Source organism: Solanum tuberosum, unplaced genomic scaffold, assembly GCF_000226075.1.
Source record: "Solanum tuberosum cultivar DM 1-3 516 R44 unplaced genomic scaffold, SolTub_3.0 scf00247, whole genome shotgun sequence".
Taxonomy (NCBI): domain Eukaryota; kingdom Viridiplantae; phylum Streptophyta; class Magnoliopsida; order Solanales; family Solanaceae; genus Solanum; species Solanum tuberosum.
The window spans coordinates 359,720-380,535 of NW_006239171.1; the positions used below are offsets into that span (position 1 = coordinate 359,720).

The following is a 20,816-nucleotide window of genomic DNA, read 5'->3' on the forward strand; positions in this document are numbered from 1 at the left end:
TTGGGACATCTGACCTACGGAGGGTACCCACGGACCGTAGGTGGCCACTGAAGCTACTGTTTGAAATTTTTTTAGTTTTTGTTTTGGTTCGGTCTTTGGTCTAAAAAAATTTCGAATGTGTCATTAGTCTATTTTGGTACTAACTAAGCCTCCACAGGTACCATGGCTCCCAAGAAAGCTCCGGTCTATGACGCAAAGGGCAAGTCAAAAGTCGGTTGCACCAACCTTGCGGCTCATTGATGAAGATACTGATGCAGAGAAGGATCCCGCCTATGTCCCACCTACTATGAGGACATCCCCAACTGCACCTCGTATTACCCAGAATCAAACCCGGTAGGTGATTACCGATGTGGTCACTGTCTCCCGACTCTAAGTTCGCTTCTTCATTAGGTTTAGGCTCCGGCTCCGGCTCCGGCTTCGCCCATGGCTCCAGTTCGACTGGCGTTAATGCCTCCTCTTCTAAGTAGGACAGTGTAGGTGACTTTCCCATGCCACTAAACACCGACCCTACTGCGGTTGCTGAGGAGCCTAATAGATGGTGTGTTGAGGGCCAGTGGCAAATATACAGGGATGCCAAGATGATAAATGAAAAGGGGAATATGGCCAGGTTGATCAATGAGGAGCACAAGGTACTCACAGGCAGCTTGCATACCATGCCCGACATCCACCGACTCTTCCAAAAGCATAAGTGTGAGTGGATGGCCCGGAACCTGGGGCTATATAGCGAGGAGATCGTGAGGCAGTTTTAAGTTTTATGCCTCCTACACTGCCACCCTCCGAAGCTCTATCTATAAATGGGTCAAGCCTGCAGCCCAGGCACCACTCATAGCCAGACTAGTCCAGGGGTTCTCTGTGGACATATCTAAGAACACCATCCACCAGTTCCTCTATGGTCCACCCCGCACTTCGGCACTCAACACTGCCAAATTTGACTATAAATGGTATATTGTGCGGAGCGGGGAGTTCCAGCAGAATGCAGAGCAGAGGGAGGCCGTATTACATTAGCTGGCCACTCACATCGCTACCGACGGAGAGTGTGCTGAGTGGGTGAGCACACAACAACTGAATATCAAGAAGGACACTTTGAATTTAGTGGCCAAGTTCTTCTAGTTATTAGTGCAAAACAGGGTGTCTCCTACTCAGGCAGACAACGCGCTGACGTGGGATCGAGCGGTTATGGTTGCAGCCTTGGTAGCTGGGTTTGAGATAGACTTCGCCCGCATACTGCTTGCGGAGATCCATGAGCAGGCATTTCAGACTACCACCACTCTACCGTTTACATGCCTTATATTTCAGTTGTGCAGAGATGCTAGGGTACCCATTTGATACTGTGACAAGCTGGTACAGGCAACCAAAACATTAGACATCGGCCTGATTAGGGATGAGGCCAACATACGGGTTGAGATGCCGCCATTAGGTGTAGATTTGGTTGCGGATGTGGAGCAGATACAGGGTGCAGACACGGAACATCCAGCCACTACTGATGATACCCCGGCCTCTCCATCTCAGGCCGCTAGTCGGCCCCTAGCTCATTTAGAGGCACACCCTCGTCAAGATCCGCTGTCATGACCCTTGCCCGTGTTCAAAAATTGGAGGCAAAAATGGCCACACTACTTCTGCATATGAAGCCTTGGATACATCGGTCTATATCAAAGTCTGAGGCCAGTGTTGGGCACATCATGGACCTGAAGGTCCTGGCCATTAATAAGCGCCTGGATGCCTTTGAGTTGAGAGTCCTCGAGCGACAAGACCCCACCACATATATCTTCTCTTTCTAGACTGAGTTGGATAGTCTTCGAGCCGATCTTGTTGCCATCCTAGCTCCACCCATGAATGTGCCAGAGTCTGCACCTACTGCACCAGTAGATGATATGGTGTTAGATGCTCTTCACAGCGAGGACACACCACAGTCCGAGTCCACCTGTGCCTGAGGAAAGAGGCACCGTTCTATCCACACTTATGATGCCACTGAGGATGCGAGGGCAAAGAAGAGGGAGCATCAGCAGACTACGCAAGCTAGGAGAGCTTCTATTGTGGATAAGGAGTTGCGCTAGCAGAGGTTGTGTGAGGGTGCTATTTGGGCCCCGAGTTCTATGCCCGCTATAATAGAAGAATATCATAAGCTCACCCTCATCTCCGAGTCCTCTTGCAATTGACTCCATAACAATGTTGGTAATTGGTGTAGAGTCCTGTATCACCAAAGTAGATATAGAGTGTAATATGAGTACCAAAACAACATGTACTAATAGGCATCATAGGCCGACTGAGCTTGGAAAGTTAAAACATTAATGAATAGTGGAAAAGTGAATATCTAGAAGTTACAGAAAAGAAATAGTAAAAGAAATCTTATTAAGAAACACACAAGGTAAGGAATGAAATATCTTTAAAGTAATTATCTACCTAATATCTAATTACATCCCATCAGCCTAGAAGATACACCCGTTTGGCAATTCAAATAAATAATCAGAACAAACACCTTTAAGCTTGATAGGTACACTAATCAGTAATGAAACTAATAAAAGAATGGAGTATGCCTCCTGAAGTGCCACGACCTTCCACAGACTGGAACCATTGAAAAAGAAACACAAGAACCTAATAGCATCACCTAGTAAGGACTCAAAAATGGCTAAATATTGGTTTATGCATATAGGTGATGGTTGTATGTTTCTTGTTTATGTATGCATACACATCTACTGTTAGTAGTATCATTTGTGCAATGCATAGTAGTAGGGAGACATATGAAAGGACATCATGCATATAATCTCATTCAATGAACTTGTTCTAGTGACTTGTGGTTTTCAAGTGGTATTTCTCATTGTTATATGTGATTATGCATGATTATTTGTGATTCTTTGTAGGCTCGGGTACCACTCCGGTACACTAAATATGAAAAGCTCGGGTACCACTCCGGTATATTAACTAAGAATTGCTCACGTACCATATCGGTACACTTTCAGTATGCTTTGAGTTCTTTGAGAAGACCTACTATAAAATTATTGCATGGTGGATCGTTGAGCGGTTCGGATTACTTTGAAAGTATCACGACTCAAGGGTACACCCCACATGTAACATGGCGTACTTGACCCCGAAGGGGTCTCATACAAGCCCTTAGCATATCATACCTAAAGATAATAAAAAAAGTACGGAATTTCAAAACATTTTTTCATACAATCAAAGGCTTTATAAAATGAAGCGGAAATCTTACTACACTTTTTGTCTCAAACTATCTAACATAATATTTTTGAATAACTCTTGGGAAAAATCCCATACAATAGTCTCAAGACATGAAAATAAAAGACATAAAGGAAATGGTAGATTCATCCTCGAAGATATGAGGACTCACCAAGTCTTCAACTCCTTGCACTTCAAGAAACCTATCTTCAAGAATGGAACTCAAATCTCCAAACCCTATATTTGATGATAATGTAGGCAAAAGTATGCGTTAAGTACAAAAAGTACTAAATATGATAGCTAGCATAACATAAGGGTTAGTCAACATAAGACATAATCCATCAACATAAGAGATACTTCATGAAACATAAACTGTAAGCACAAGAGACGATATCATAATCATAAGCAAAGTCTCCAACATAAACATCATATAAACATTATTTAACTCTGTAGTCCTTCATATCATAAACGAATTAGTTCCCAAGTAACCTTAAAGAATACTTGTACAATGCATAAATGAGACCGCATAATCCCATCCATCCTAAGTACCACTTTTAGGTCATCATAATCATACTTACCATCTTAGGATCTCATCCTTAGCTTATCTCTCATAGACAAGGGAAATTTCACCTTTAGTCAAGCATATTCAAGGAAGGGCAACTATGACAATATTCCAAGCTATGCATATATTATATAGGCAAATCTCACATTAGGACATGCTCACATTACTTCCTTGAAGCAATCTAGTTCCATCATACACATGCTACTTAGATTTGGGCTTGTCCCTCATATACATAATAGTCATGGAAGAGTACCTCTTTACTAGCCTAAGGCAAGTCATTACTCATGAATGATCATAATTCACCTATTCAAGGCAACCAAGGAAAAGTACTATTACTCAACTCAAGTTAAGCATGCAACACATAAGATACATACTTCATAAGTAGCTACAATTTATACCTGTGCAATGCGTGAATAACACCCCATAATCCTACCCATGCGAAGTACTGCTTTAGGCTATCATACTTCAATGATTACTATTAATCATTCTAGATTTCCAAGGAATAGCACCCTATTAGTCTAGACCAAGCTGTCATGGAAACTACATGAATCATGCAAGTCCAAGCTATTCTAGGAAGGGTACAAGTGTTCCCTCTTATCTACCATGAACTAGTGTTAGACCAACTAAGTCATGATACCATACAAGCACCCTATGATGATAATGTAAGATACCCTTAGGAGAGTATGATTTCTCAATCCTAAGCTACCATGAAATGGTCATGCCCTAACCAAGTCATGCTACCATACAAGCATTGTATGATGCTAGTTCAAGCTACCCTTATGAGAGTATGATTCCTTAATGCTAACCTACCATGAAATACTCCTAACTCAAGCTACCAAGAATGGTCTTATCTTACCAAGTCAAGCTATTCATGAAGGGAGCTTAAGTCACAACTTCAAGCTATTCAAGTTTGACATGTTTTGATTCATTTTAGGTTAGTAAGCCTTTCAACCTAAAATCATTATATGTGAGATAACCTTTCATCTCCTAGCATATTCATGCCTAAGTGTGTAAGTGAGAATATCTTTTCAAAAATACACAAAAAGATCACATCATAGTAGATTTACTGTCAAAGCTCTAACATTCATAGTTCATCATATTATCTTTACTCTAAAAGCACTAGGAATCAACATTCATAACTACAAGCCTTACTATCAAAGATTTATTTCTTACAATCATCATTCATACCTAGATTTTGAGGCATTCTAATCACATTCTTGATTATCAAGTGATTCTAGTCACAATTCATTATATAGGTTCAACTTCAACTTTTCTAGTCATGAACCATCATATATACCATAATCTAGTTCAATTAATTTCTACATGTTTCTATTCTTGAACAATTACTACTCATAACACCAATTCTAGAATATCATCTATGAATCCTCAATTTCACCTCTCATGGCATAAACCCACATAATTCAATTCCATCAATTAGACTAGGGTTAACCATGAAAAATACATAAATTCATCATAATATCATGATTCAATACTAAAACAATCATAAACAAGTAATTTCCACTCAATTGGATTCGTACTCAACACTACCCACAATATAGGAAGAAACCCTAGCTAGAATTGGGGTTTATCTTCACAATTGGGGGAAATCTAGGGGGCTCCACGGATGGAAGAATCCATGGATGAATATGCTATCATACCTTGATTATAATCCCTCATATTTCTTGCAAGAATGGAGGATTTTGACCTATCTTATATTCTTCTTCTTCTTCTTGGAGTTTTCTAGAGAGCGGATTTTTGAGATGAAGAACTTTGGGATCTCTTGGGGTTTTGGAATTAATGACTTAATTGGGGTTGTTAAAGATTAAAAATAGTTTATATAGGTGTATAAAGTCCAAACGAAACGACCCCCACTTAAAACTAACTAAAAAGGAATTTACTAAAAGACTCCTCACTAGGCAACCATGGTGCCAGGCACCAGGACAGGGCTCACGAATCGTGGTCCTAATCGTGGTCCTTCGGTAGTGGCTAAGGCTTGAAGTATTTGGCCTCCACAAACTAAGGCTTCTTAACGAGCCTTCCCACGAGTTGTGGTCCTCACCACTGGCCGTGAAGTGGCTCATAAAGATGAGCCATTTCTTGGGCAGCTCTGGAGGGTACACTGCCTTACCACCACGAGTGAGGCCATGAGCCGTGGAGGCCACCACAAGCCTGAAGGCTATCGTGGTCCAAGGCACTTCCATGGCAAGCTTGGGGAAGCCCTGGCTCTTGCCCCTTCTCCTTGGTTCATTCCCTCTTGGCCTTGACTTGTAGCCTTCAACTTAGCCCTAGATTGTCTACTAAACTACGGGGTGTTACATTATCTCCCCCTTGGGGACATTCGTCCTCGAATGATGATTCTAAGAACTTCTTAAAGAAAATGACTCTAGACTATCATCCCATCATGCATGCAACACATCTAAATGCACACAACTAAGAAAGAAAACTTCAACTCCGAGATAAACATACTCAATGCAACATAGGGAAGTAAGAAGTACATCTATCAACCCAAAATGCATGCAAATTCTATATTTACTCATATACAAGGAGGAACTACCATCTCAATCTAAACATTCTCAACACACACTCATGGAGCCTATATGCAATTTACTCTCAAAAAGCATTTATTCAAGGAGCCAAACTAAGGCATGCTCAATAATTCATCTCATGAAGTCTATATGAAACTCTACTCAATGCACTACAACATGAGGCAAAACAATGCACATAAGTCATTTCTACCAAGACCTAATTTTTTTAACATTCATATAAAGATTTCATGGCCACACAGAGACACACAATGGCCTTGCTATCTAGGCACACCATCTCACCCTTGGGAGTAAGCCTAGGTTGACTTCTTAAGCACCATCTATAACATAAAAGCAACAATGAAGCTCATTCATACTAAAGACAACATCAAAGTCTATCATATCAAATCTACTAATTCATAAAAGACCAAACAATAACGGAATCTAATAAAGCATGAAACACATACCGGTAGTCACATTAGGAGGTCACTCTTGATTATTTTTAGCTTGGAGGACGTAGAACCTATTCTTGTTTTGAGCAGTCTCATCTGGACCACTAGTGGCAACTTATTTACCCTCTCTTCTTGTAGCCCTTACCTTTGGACAATCTTTCATCTTGTGTCCACTCTCACACAACTAAAGCAACCCTCTCTACCCGCCAAACACCTACCCTCATGTCTCTTACCATACCTAGCATAGGTAGATCATAGGGACTCACTGCTAATTCCTTGTGGGTTAGGGTTAGGTACCCTATCCTCCTTATACTTAGGAGTATTAAAAAGAACCTTGTCCGAAAAGTCTTTGTCGCTTCCTAGAGCGACCATGTCTATCGGACTCCTCGTGAAAGGAATTATCATCGTCCATCCTAGCCCTCTTTTTCTCCCTAGATTTATCCTTAGTTTATCCTCCTCCATTTGTTGAGCATACACCATAAGACATGAGATTTCCATATCATGATGGAGCATTGTCGTACGACATTCTTTTGCTACCAAGTCGACACCCCTGTCAAGAACCCACTCATCCTATCTCTTGAATCTGCTACCATAGATGGAGCATACTTGGATAATTGGGTAAATTTCAAGGCATACTCTTTAATACGTATGCTACCTTCCCTAAGGTTAATAAACTCTTCCACCTTAGCCTCCCTCAACTCTCGGGGAAAGAACCTATCAAGGAATGCTTCTTTGAACCCTTCCCAGTCTATTGGGCCCGCTCCTACCGACCTATTGCCTTTCCGTTGTTCATACGAAATTTGTGCTACACCCCTCAATTGGTAAGTGGCTAACTCTGCTTTCTCTTTCGATGTAACACCCCGTGTCCGAAAACAGACAAAAATACAGATTTTCAGAAGTTGCAGGTGCAACCCACGGTTGCCACCCACAGACTGTGGGTCACCCACGATCCGTTCTGGTGGTCCGTGGATCAACATCTGCAACACTCCTCAAAAAGGCCCAGAAAAATAATCTAAGTCCTGAACCACGCCAAGACCTACGAACCATAGGTCAGACCACGGTCTGTTGTCCAGGGCTGTAGGTCAGACCCCAAATTTCAACTTCCAGAACCCCATCGACGGTTGACCAGAACAGACCGTCGGTCCATCCACGGTCCGTCGGTGGCCCCCGACAACAGTTAAGCTAGGGTTTTTTGGTCTTTTCCTTATGCGTTGGACCCGTAAACTATGTCGTTTAACCCCTAAAGTACGTAGTTTTGGTCAGTTTTAGCCTAGTAACTTAACTAGAATCTACCGAAAGCAAATCATTCAACAAAAACATAGAAAAATTAAAACGCAGAAGGAGAAAGAGTCGACCAAGCCCTAGTCTAAGAACGCAATGAGTCTTCGACAGTTTCAGCCCCAAAATTGAAAGATTTCTTCGTGGAATTCTTCCCCAGGTATGTGGGATTTCATTAGTGGGTTCCTTTCGCCTATTAGGTCCCTAGAATTCAGTCAAATTCTTGATTCCCTTCAGATTATCTAGACCTATGGTTTCTAGAATTTCAGCAGATCATTATGAATTAGTTGGTTTAATGTTCCTAATCATATTATCATGAATTTAGTATGGTTTTGCATAGATACCTTCATAAATTCAGAATCTTAGCTATGTAATTCTTTTAGTTCATGAATTACAAACGTTAGGTCAGATATTTCAGTTATACCTGACTTAGATTTAAATGTTTCATTATCAACATATTAATGTTGCATTTTCAGTTAGTATGTCAGTATTTTGAGCTATCCTGTATTACAACATTTCAGTCATAAAATGTTAATTACCTAATCAATTGGGAGAAGCTTAATACCAAGTGCACTAGGGTCAGCCACCCTTAAGTCCCAGAACTACGTGCCCCATAGGTTATAAGTCCCCTCTGTGGGCATCATTTTAGTGATCACGCCAGTATGCCTCTATACCTCTGGCAAGGCTATATTGGGTCCTCTCGATAGGGTGTATACATCAGAGTCCACATTTACCTCATGTGGTTTTATGTAGGTTATTAGTTGCTCCCACAGTTTCGTTAGATTCTATTGCGTTAACCATCTTATCAGTACAGTTCAGTATTCAGTCTCAGCATGTTTTAAACTTGGTCATTGCATTCAGTTTAGTCATGTTCAGTATTTTCAGTAACCTTATCATGTTTAGATTATATCATTGCTTTATTGCTTATTCAGTTATGTTATTGTTCAACTTTATTCTATCATGCATGCTTAGTACCTTTCAATTACTGACGCATACTCTGCGCCATATCTTCTAGTGATGTAGGTTCAGGTCATCAGAAATCACATCATGCATAGATCGGTTCCCAATCTTCAGTTCAGTAGCATCATTAGTGAGTACTCATTCTTTGAGGACGAGTGACATTATTATCTTTCTTGCTTTTAACTTTCGTTTAATTATTGCTAGACCTAGCTGGGGAATGTCCCAATATTTCTAGTCAGTAGAGGCTTTATTTCAGACATAGCTAGATTCAGCTATAGTGTTAGAGTTTGACCTTTCATTTGTATTAAAATCTCAGTTTTCATTTATTCAGATAGTATATGGGTATTTCTGCATCATTTCAGATTATTCATATGAGTTAGCTTTCGTACAGTATTTATTGATTCAGTTTGCTTTAGTATGCTTATGATATGCCAGCAGGGTTAACTTGGGGTCACTCATGATCCTAGGTCCCGTGTCTGCATCTATGGGGTAGCCTCGTAGTGTGACAAACTTGATATCATAGTTTAGGTTTAAGAGTCCTAGAATGTCTGAAAAGCCGCACTAAGTAGAGTCCTTTTCATGGGTGTGAAGTGCACCACATCTAATGAAAGGGAGGCTACAATGTGTTTTAGAAAAAAAACTTCATTTCCTTGTTACTCTTATCGTGCGTGGGGTTTAATCTAACTTCTCGTTTTAATCCTTTATTGTGTGTTTCTTATCATGCCTCCTCATAGAGCTCATGGAAGGAATGCGAATGCACGCAATGCTAACGCAATTCCTACACTCCTAGATCAAGAAGTTTTGAATTTAAAATTCTAGAACACCATTCAACTTTTGGCTCAGAGTGTGACTAACTAAAATAATCAGCAGGTTCCAGTTCTGGCAAATGCTAATGTTAGGTTAGCTGCAGCTAGAGTTCGGGATTTTATTAGGATGAATTTGCTTGAGTTCTTAGGATCGCAGATTGGTGAAGATCCCCAAAATTTCATTGATGAGTTCAAGAAGATCTTTGGAGTGATGCAGGTAACTAGGAATGATCGGGTTGAGTTGGCATCTTACCATCTTAGGCATGTAGCTCATATCTGGTATACTCAGTAGAAAGAGAACAGGGGTACAGATGCAACTCCTATCACTTGGGAATGCTTTAGTGATACCTTTCTGGACAGCTTCTTCCCAAGAGACTTGAGGGAGGCAAAAGCTCAAGATTTTATGAATTTGAGGCAGGGTTCTATGATAGTCCAAGAGTATGAACTCAAGTTTACCCAACTCTCCAGGTATGTTCCTCACTTGGTGTCCGATTCTAGGGCTCAAATGAACAAGTTCATGTATGAGGTATCCGATCTAGTGAAAATAAAGTGTAGGGATGCAATTTGCTAGAAAATATGAACATCTCTAGGCTCATGGCTCATGACTCATGCTCCGCAGGTTGAGGGAGACAAGCTTAGGGAATAGGCTAAGGAGAATAAGAAGGCTAGAACAGGAAACTATGAATATTCTCAATAGAAATCGGGTTGGGGAAATTGCTCGCAGTTCCAGCAAGTCTTTAGCTCCAGTACCTTCATCACCTAGTGTTCCATCCTCCAAGTTTCGAAATGATCAGAAAGGTAGGGCATCAGGCTCTAAGTCTCAGGGGAGTGTTTCAGGCACCAGAACATACTCAACTTTTCCAAAGTGTGGTAAGAACCATCTGGGCAAGTGTCTTGAAGGAAATGAATGATACTTTGGGTGTTGTCAGTCTGGTCACATGTTGAAAGATTGTCCTTCTAAACAGGGTCAAGAAGGTAACAATGGTAGAGTTTAGTCCACAACTTCAGCAGCACCAGCAGGTCACCCGACTCAGCAGGGTAACTCATCTGGTACAGGGATGGTCATCGCCAAAACAGGTTGTATGCTCTCCAGGCTCGCCAGGATCATGAAGATTCACCTGATGTAGTCACTGGTACGTTACGAGTTTTTAACTTAGATGCTTATGTATTGTTAGACCTACGGGCTACTCTTTCCTTCGTAACTCCTTATATAACAGTCAACTTCAGTAGTAGTCCGAAAACTCTCTCAGAACCCTTCTCAGTCTCTACTCCAGTTAGTGACCCAGTCATAGCTAGGCGGGTATACATAAGTTGCCCTGTCACAGTCTCCCAGAAAGTCACCTCAGCAGATCTTGTAGAGTTAGAAATGGTAGACTTCGATATCATTCTAGGCATGGATTGGTTACATTACTATTATGCCTCAGTCGATTGTACATCTAGGATTGTTCGCTTTCAGTTTCCAGATGAACCAATCTTAGAATGGAAGGGTACTAGCTTAGCGCTTATGGGTCGATTCATTTCTTACCTTAAGGCCAGGAAGATGATCTCTAAGTGTTATCTCTATCATCTAGTTCGGGTTAAGGATTCAACCTCTAAAACCCCAACTCTTGAGTCAGTTCTAGTAGTTAATGATTTCCCAGAAGATCTTCCCGGAGTTTCTCCCAAAAGGGAAATTGACTTAGAATTGATCTCCTTCAGTTCCCCAGTCTATTTCTGTTCCTCGTTATAGAATGGCTCCAGCTGAGCTTAAGGAATTGAAAGAGCAGTTGAAAGATCTTCTAGATTAGGAGTTCATCAAACCTAGTATTTCCCCATAGGGTGCACTGGTGTTGTTCATGAAGAAGAAAGATGGTTATCTCAGGATGTGCATTTATTATAGACAGTTGAACAAGGTCACAATCAAGAATAAGTACCCTATCCCCAAGATTGATGACTTGTTTGACTAACTTCAGGGTGCTAGTCATTTCTCGAATATAGACCTCAGATCCGGTTATCACAATTTCTGAGTCAGAGATAGTGACATTCCGAAAACAACATTCAGAACTAGATATGGTCATTAAGAATTTGTAGTTATGTTATTTGGACTAACCAATGCTCCTGTAGCTTTCATGGGCTTGATGAACAGAGTGTTCAAGCAGTATTTGGACTTGTTCGTTATCGTCTTTATTGATGATATCCTCATTTACTCTAAGAATGAGAAAGAACATGTGAATCAATTTAGGGTTGTCCTGTAGATTCTCAAAGATCGCCAGTTATTCGCTAAGTTCAGCAAATGTGAGTTTTGGTTGCAGTCAGTTGCTTTCCTTGGGCATAAAGTGTCTAGCAAAGGGATCCAAGTGGATTTTCAGAAAATAGAAGCATTGAAACAATGGCCCAAACCTACCTCTCCTACAGATATCAGAAGTTTCTTGGGTTTGGCTGGCTATTGCAGAAGGTTCGTGGAAGGATTTTCATCCATAGCCTCTCCATTGACTAAGTTGACGCAGAAGAAGGTTAAGTTTTAGTGATCAGATGATTGTGAGAAAATCTTTGTAGAATTGAAAACTAGGTTGACTACAACTCCTATTTTGACTCTACCAGAGGGGTCAGACGATTATGTTATATATTGTGATGCATCCAGAGTCGGCCTAGGTTGTGTGTTGATGCAGCGAGGTAAGCTTATAGCATATGCTTCTAGAAAGCCTAAGGTACATGAGAATAACTATCTTACTCATGACCTCGAGCTAGCAGCAGTGGTGTTTGCTCTTAAGATTTGGAGACATTACTTGTATGGTGTCCATGTAGATGTGTTCACAGACCATAAGAGCTTTCAGTATGTTGAATCTTCACCAGAGGATATAGCTTGAGTTCCTCAAGGATCATGATATGAGTTTGCATTACCATCCTGGTAAGGCCAATGTAGTAGAAGATGCTCTTAGCAGACTATCTATGGGTAGTGTAGCACATGTGGAGGAAGAAAGAAAAGAGCTAGCAAGTGATGTTCGCAGACTGGCTCGCTTAAGAGTTCGTCTTATGAGCATATCAGATGGTGGTGTAACAGTTCAACATGGCCAAGAATCTTGATTGGTAATGGAGGTTAAAGAAAAGCAAGATAGTGATCCGATACTACTTCAACTAAAGGGTGCAATCCATCAGCAGAGAGTTGAGGTTTTCTCTCAAGGGGGAGATGGTGTGCTTCGCTATCAGGGTCAATTATGTGTACCTAAGGTGGGTGAGTTGAGATAGCAGATTCTTGTAGAATCCCATAATTCTAGATATTCTATTCATCCAGGTGCCACTAAGACTTATTGTGTTCTTCGAGAAGTCTTTTGGTGGAATGGTATGAAGAGGGATATAGCGGATTTTATGGCTAAGTGCCCTAATTGCCTGCAACTGAAGGTAGAACATCAGAAACCAAGAGGTATGAATAAAGAGATCAACATTCTTACTTGGAAGTGGGAAGTGATGAACATGGACTTCATTACAGGTTTACCTCATACTCGTAGACAACATGACTCCATTTGGGTGATAGTTGAAATTATTACTAAGTCAGCACGTTTTTTAGCAGTCAAAACAATAATTTTGGCATAGGACTACGCCAAACTTTACATTAATGAGATATTAAGGTTGCATAGGGTTCCTTTGTCTATCATCTTGGATAGAAGTCCTTATTTTACCTCTCATTTCTGTAAGTCATTTCATAAAGGTCTTCGTACTCAAGTTAATCTTAGCACAACATTTCATCCGCAGATAGATGGGCAGGCAGAGCTTACCATTCAAACCTTAGAGGACATGTTGAGAGCTTGCGTGATCGATTTCAAGGGTAGTTGGGATGATCACCTTCCTCTCATAGAGTTCGCCTACAATAATAGTTACCATTCCAGCATTTAGATGACCCAATATGAGGCATTGTATGGGCATAGATGTAGATCACCAGTTGGTTGGTTTGAAGTAGGTGAAGCAGCCTTGATAGGGCCAGATTCAGTTCATGATACTATGGAGAAAATGCAACTCATTAGAGATAGACTTAAGACATCTCAGAGTAGCCAGAAATCCTATGCAGATGTAAGAAGAAGGGAACTAGAATTCCAAGTTGATGATTGGGTTTTCCTAAAAGTGTCACCTATGAAAGGGGTGATGAGATTTGGCAAGAAAGGGAAGCTCAGTCCTATATATATAGGCCCTTTCAAGATCTTGAAAAGGGTTGGTAAAGTGGCTTATAAGTTAGAGTTGCCAACCGAACTAGCAGCAATGCATTCAATTTTTCACATTTCGTTGTTGAAGAAGTGTGTGGGTGACCCAACGTCTATTGTGCCTTTAGAATGTGTGGCTTTGAAGGATAGTCTCACTTATGAAGAGGTAGTAGTTGAGATTCTTGATCGTCAGGTTCGAAGGTTGAGAAATAAAGAAGTCGCTTCAGTTAAGGTTTTGTGGATGAGTCAGTCCGTAGAGGGAGCTACTTGGGAAGCAGAAGCAGCCACGAAGGCCAAGTATCCTCACCTCTTTCCTTCTGATTCCATTACAACTTGAGGTAACAGTTCCTCTTCAGTTTTTCAGTCATTCATGCACAATTTCAGTCTTAGCATTATGTTCCTTTAATTGTATTTGCATTTTCAACATATTTGCATGTTCTTGGAACTTAGCTCAATCAGAAATCAATTTCCAGTGTTTAGTGGTAGGGGATGCATCTCTCTCCCTCCATCTCAGCTAGTTTAACCTTCATTCGAGGATGAATGTTTCCAAGGGGGAGAAAATGTAACACCCCGTATCCGAAAATAGTCCAAAATACAGATATTTAGAAGTTGCAGGTGCAACCCACAGTTGCCACCCACGGACCGTAGGGTGACCCACAATCCGTTCGGTCCATGGATCACCATATGCAACACTCCCCAGAAAGGCCCAAGAAAAATACCTAAGTCTTGACCCACGCCTGGACCTACATACCGTCGGTCAGATCATGGTCCGTAGTCCAGGGCCATAGGTTGGACCACATATTTCAACTCCTAGAACCCCATCGACGGTTGACCAGAACTGATCGTCAGTCCATCCATGGTCCGTCGTTCCCGTCCGTCCGTAGCCCCCGACAACAGTTAAGTTAGGGGTCTTTTGGTCTTTTCCTTATGCATTGGACCCCTAAACTACATAGTTTTTGTCTGTTTTAGCATAGTAACTTAACTAGATCTACCCTAAGAAAATCATTCATGAAAAACATAGAAAAATTAGAACGCAGAAGGAGAAAGAGTCTACAAAGCCCTAGTCAAAGAACGCATCGAGTCTTCATCAGTTTCCTTCCCGAAATCAAAAGATTTCTCCATGAAATTCTTCACCGAGCATGTGGGATTTCACTAGTGGGTTCCTTTCCCCATTAGGTCCCTAGAATTCAGTCAGATTCTTGATTTCCTTCAGATTATCTTGACCAAGGGTTTCTAGAATTTCAGCAGATCATTATGAATTAGTTGGCTTAATGTTCCTAATCAGATTATCATGATTGTAGTATGGTTTTGTGTAGATACCTTAATAAATTTATAACCGTAGCTAGGTCAGATATTTCAGTTATACATACCTTAGATTTAAATGTTTCATTATCAGCATATTAATGTTGCATTTTCAGTTAGCATGTCAGTATTTTGAGCTATCCAGTATTACAAAACTTACTATAAAATGTTAATTACATAATCAATTGGGAGAAGCTTACTACTGGGTGGACTAGGGTCAGTCACCCGCAAGTCCCAAAACTACGTGCCCTGTAGGTTGTAAGTCCCCTCTGTGGGCATCATTTTAGTGATCACGCTAACATACCACTATACCTCTTGCAGGATATATTGGGTCCTCTCGATGGGGAGTATACATCCGACTCCACATTTAGCTCATGTGGTTTTATGTCGGTTATTAGTAGCTCCCACAGTTCAGGCAGATTCTCTTACATTGACCATGTTATCAGTACAGTTCAGTAATAAGTCTCAGCATGTTATAAACTTGGTCATTGCATTCATTTTAGTCATGTTCAGTATTTTCAGTAGCCTTATCATGTTCAGAGTATATCATTGCTTTATTGATTGTTTAATTATGTTATTGTTCAGCCTTATTCTATCATGCATGCTCAGTACTTTTTAAGTACTGACGCATACTATGCGCTACATCTTCTCGTGATGTAGGTTCAGGTCCTCAGCAGTCAGATCACACATATATCGATTCCCGATCTTCAGTTCAGCAGCATCAGTGGTGAGTCCTCATTCTTCGAGGATGAGTAACATGATTATCTTTCTTGCTTTTAGCTTTAATTTCAGTTTTTCTAGACCTAGCTGGGGCATGTCCCAGCATTTCTAACCAGTAGAGGCTTTATTTTAGACATAGTTAGATTCAGCTATAGTGTTAGAGTTTGACCTTTCATTTGTATTTAAACTCTCAGTTTTTATTTATTCAGATAGTATATGGGTATTTCCCCATCATTTTAGATTATTCATATGATTTATCTTCAGCACATTATTTATTGATTCAGTTTTCTTTAGTATGCTTATGATATGCCAGCAGGGTTAGCTTGGTGTCACTCGTGATCCTAGGTCACATGTCCGCGTCCAGGGGGTAGCCTTTGGGTGTGACACCCGAGGTCAACCCCATGATAGCTAGCACCTTATACACTTCATCTATAAACTCTTGAGGATCTTTTTCCACCTTGGAGCCATAAAACTCTGGAGGGTTCATCCTCAAAAACTCTCTCACTCTTAAAGCCGTGGAATTTTCATTAGGGTTTACCGGAGCTACCATCTCCCTATTGGCTTGAGCCATCACAGCCTGAGCCAATAATTGGAAGGCCGATTTAAACTCCGCATAAGTCACATTCTCCCCTATAGGGTCATTTGGAGCTTGAGGAGGAGCTTGGGGTGGAAATTGGAGAGGAACCTCTTGCTCCTCATTGCCTTTCTCATTCCTCCTAGCATATTCCCTTGTATTAATCATACCCTGAAAAACCATAGGGCACGGATTAGAGCCAAATTCTATGGCATGCCTTAGAGAATGAAGAAGTGAGATTTCCTAAACATCCAATAGCCTCTTATTCATAAATGTGACGCGCTTCACATTTATGAACAAGACACTACTAGACATGGTTTGAGACAATCCTAGAACCATTCTAAACCCTGTGCTCTAATTACCAAGTTTGTCACGACCCAGGGGTATACCCTAGATGTAACATGGCGTACTTGACCCCAAAGGGGTCTCATACAAGCCCTTAGCATATCATAACATAAGAAAATATAAAATTGCGTAATTTTAAAACATTTTTTCATACAATCAAAGTCTTTATAAAACGATGCGGAAGTCTTACTACACTTTTGTCTCAAACCATCTAACATAATATTTTGAATAACTCTTGGGACAAAGACCATACAATAGTCTCAAGACATGAAAATAAAAGACATAAAGGAAATGGTGGCTTAATCCTTGAAGCTATAAGGACTCACCAAGTCTTTAATTCCTTGCATTTCTAGAATTCTATCTTCAAGAATGGAACTCAAATCTTCGAAACCCTAATATAAGCAAAAGTATGCGTTACTATAAAAGTACTAAATATGATAGCTAGCATAACATCATAAGAGAATAACATAAAGGTTAGTCAACATAAGAGACACTTCAGAAAACATAAACTATAAGCATAAGAGACAATATCATAATCATATGCAAAGTCTCCAACATATGCATCATATAATCATTATTAGACTCTTTAGTCCTTCATATCATAAAAGAATTAGTTCCCAAGTAACCTTAAAGAATACTTGTGCAATGCATGAATGAGACCGCATAATCCCATCCATACTAAGTACCACTTTTAGGTCATCATAATCATACTTACCATCTTAGGATCTCATCCTTAGCTTATCTCTCATAGACAAGGGAACTTTAACCTTTAGTCAAGCATATTCAAGGAAGGGCAACTATGACAATATTCCAAGCTAAGCATATATCATCTAGGCAAATATCACATTAGGACATGCTCACATTACTTCCTTGAAGTAATCTAGTTCCATCATACACATGCTACTTAGATTAGGGACTTGTCCCTCATATTCATAATAATCATGGAGAGTACCTCCTTACAAGCCCAAGACAAGTCATTACTCATAAATGGTCATAACTCACCTATTCAAGGCTACCAAGGAAAAGTACTATTACTCAACCCAAGCTAAGCATGCAACACATAAGAGACATACTTCGTAAGTAGCTTCAAGTTTTTCTTGTGCAATGCGTGAATAAGACCCCATAATCCTACCCATGCTAAGTACTACTTTAGGCTATCATACCTCAATGATTATTATTTATCATTCTATAATAACAAGGAATAGCACCCTATTAGGATAGACCAAGCTATCATGGAAACTACATGAATCATGCAAGTCCAAGCTATATTAGGAAGGGTAAAAGTGTTCCCTCCTAGCTACCATGAAATAGTCTTGGACCAAATAAGTCATGCAACCATACAAGCACCCTATGATGCTAATGTAAGCTACCCTTAGAAAAGTATGATTTCTCAATCCTAAGCTACCATGTAATGGTCTTGGCCTAACCAGGTCATGCTACCTGTCACGACCCGGGAGCACCCCCAAGTCGTAACAAGGCGTACTCGACCCCGAAAGGGTCTTATACAAGCCACATAGTCATTCATTGCATTCAATAATGAAAATAGTGCGGAATAAATAAAAAAAACTTATTTACATCCACACATTTAAACTTCTTAAAACAACTTTAAAAACACACAGCGGAAGTCTAAGTCTCACATGGCCATCTTAGACACAAACAAAAACATAAGTAGGGACACGACCCTTTACAATCAAAACAAAACTAAAAGTGTCTATTACATGAACAAAAGAACTTAAAAGTCTTGTCCTCGAATCCATGAGGACATACCAAGTCTTGGAGGAAAGCAATCCAACACTTCAAACTAGCTAAGAGGGATCACTTGCCGGAACCTACACTTGTAGTAAAAACATGAAGAATATGGGTTAGTACACAAAAATGTACTAAGTATGATGACCATGCAAAACATGCTTTAAAAGGGACATTTTGGTTAGAAACCATGCATTATGCCACTTTTTGAAGTACCATGAATAGTTGCATAAAAGACATACAATACAAGCATAAACATCAAGTAAGTCATAATATTACCTTTAAACAATTTCAACATGAAAACCTTTACCTTGGACCTTCACCTCAAGAAACCCTATGGTATACCTCGTGCAATGTATGGATGGCGTCCCATACCACCATCCATACTAAGGCACCACATTTAGGTCACTTAAAGTAACTTATCATTCCTTTCTTTCACCTTTGCACAATATTCATACATAAGAGGTATATCATTAATTAAGACATGACAAGGGAAAATAACTCGCAATATAACCCAAGTATAACATGCATAACATATTAAGCATTTAAGAGCCAACATTCTTTAATAACCTCATTTAGGCCACAATTGTATCACATACATTAGGATTTAGAGAAACTCACTATGACCCTCTCCAAGCCTACTCGTGCAATGTATAGGTAGCATCCCATACTACTACCTACACTTTGTAGAACCTGTCAAGAAACCATAATGAAATCTCACATGATGGGAAGTAAGCATTTAACCGACATAGACCATGAGAGCTTGTCATGGAATCCGGTGTCATGAGTCCCCACACCGAAAAGAGGTGGTCTACTTGCCTAAGGAAGACCGGTATATATAGCTTAATGGATCCACTAGCTTCCTATGCGGGCACATAGTTTATGGGATAAGGTAGACGATCATTGAAACTCATGCCTAACTGTCGGGGGAGTTTCCATCTAACCAAATCCGCTCGGTGCTTAGCCTACATTCCCATAGAATAGTTCATTACTTTGACATCATCACACATGAAAGGGTGCCATAAGCCTACCGATTCAAGGTACATTTAGGAAAGCTCATTAACTCCTCTTGAAAGGGTGCCATGGGCCTACCGATTCAAGTCTCATCATTAACCTTTATGGAAAGGTGCCATAGGCCTACCGAATCCAAGGTTCATTACTTATCATTAATGGAAGGGTGCCATTAGCCTACCGATCCAAGGTTCATTATAAGCATGTGTGGAAGGGTGCCATAAGCCTACCGATCCAAGGATTCAACAATCAACAATATAATCATTTATACAAGAAAATGATGCATAAGCCCTACCAATTCAAGGTATACTTTATATTGAAGAATCCTTCATATTATATCATCAACATTCATGAGTGTCATCAACACATCTCTGGATTTCCATACATCTCATAACTCAAACTTTAAAGCATCGATTCATCAATTCTCCATAGTTGGACATTTTGTCAAACACCTTGAAGGCATGTAATGGAATCAAAGAGCATGGAAAATAGGGTAGTAATTATGCAACCAAACCAGTGAACAACCTACAACAACACCTTTACATTCATAACATGATCACATTATCTTCATTGAACTCTCATTCATACAATGTCATGATAACACTTCAATTTCTCATACTTTGCCTTTAAGGCCATAAGCCTCTCATACCAATACACCAACAATACACCATAAACTAAGCATGAGTAATGACATACTTCAACAATCTAAAGACATTTAAACAAGTTCGATTCATATACATTCATTATCAAGCAACCCACTTTATAAAGGCATAAACTAGGAATAGAGAGAAATCATGGGTTCATGGAGTATTTTCGTCATAAATCATCATTTAAACACTAATACAATCATAATAAGTCATTAATAACCATTTGAAAACGTTTGAAGAAGGAACCCATGAGTTAGAGTGAAAACCTAGATTTTGAAGAACTTGAAACCTTTGAAAACTAACTTTGAATGGACTCTAGGGTGAAAGCTAACCCTAGATGAAGGATCACCATACCTTTGCTATGATCTTGCAAGAAATTGATGAAGAAAGACTTGAATCCAAAGCCCTAGCTTCCACTTCTTCTTCTTCTTGAGTTGGAGAGAATATTTGAGAAGTGAGGGAAATGTTTTTAGGGATGGGAATGAACTAATGATATATAGGAAATAATATATGTCATTTGGAAGAAATGGTCCAACACTTAGAAAAAA

The 20,816-nt window shown here is 40.1% G+C and overlaps 1 protein-coding gene across 1 annotated transcript in view; it reads right to left on the reverse strand.

Annotated features, from left to right (window-relative positions):
* Positions 1 to 1,957: 1,957 nt before the first annotated feature.
* LOC107062617 (uncharacterized) overlaps positions 1,958 to 20,816 on the reverse strand; it is a 20,687-nt gene continuing 1,828 nt past the window's right edge. Inside the window, exons 3-5 of the mRNA XM_015313472.1 lie at positions 16,451 to 16,690; positions 2,129 to 2,189; positions 1,958 to 1,968 (exon numbers count right to left, since the gene is read on the reverse strand). Coding sequence (XP_015168958.1) covers positions 1,958 to 1,968; positions 2,129 to 2,189; positions 16,451 to 16,690 — 312 coding nt within the window. The remainder of the gene's footprint in view (positions 1,969 to 2,128; positions 2,190 to 16,450; positions 16,691 to 20,816) is intronic.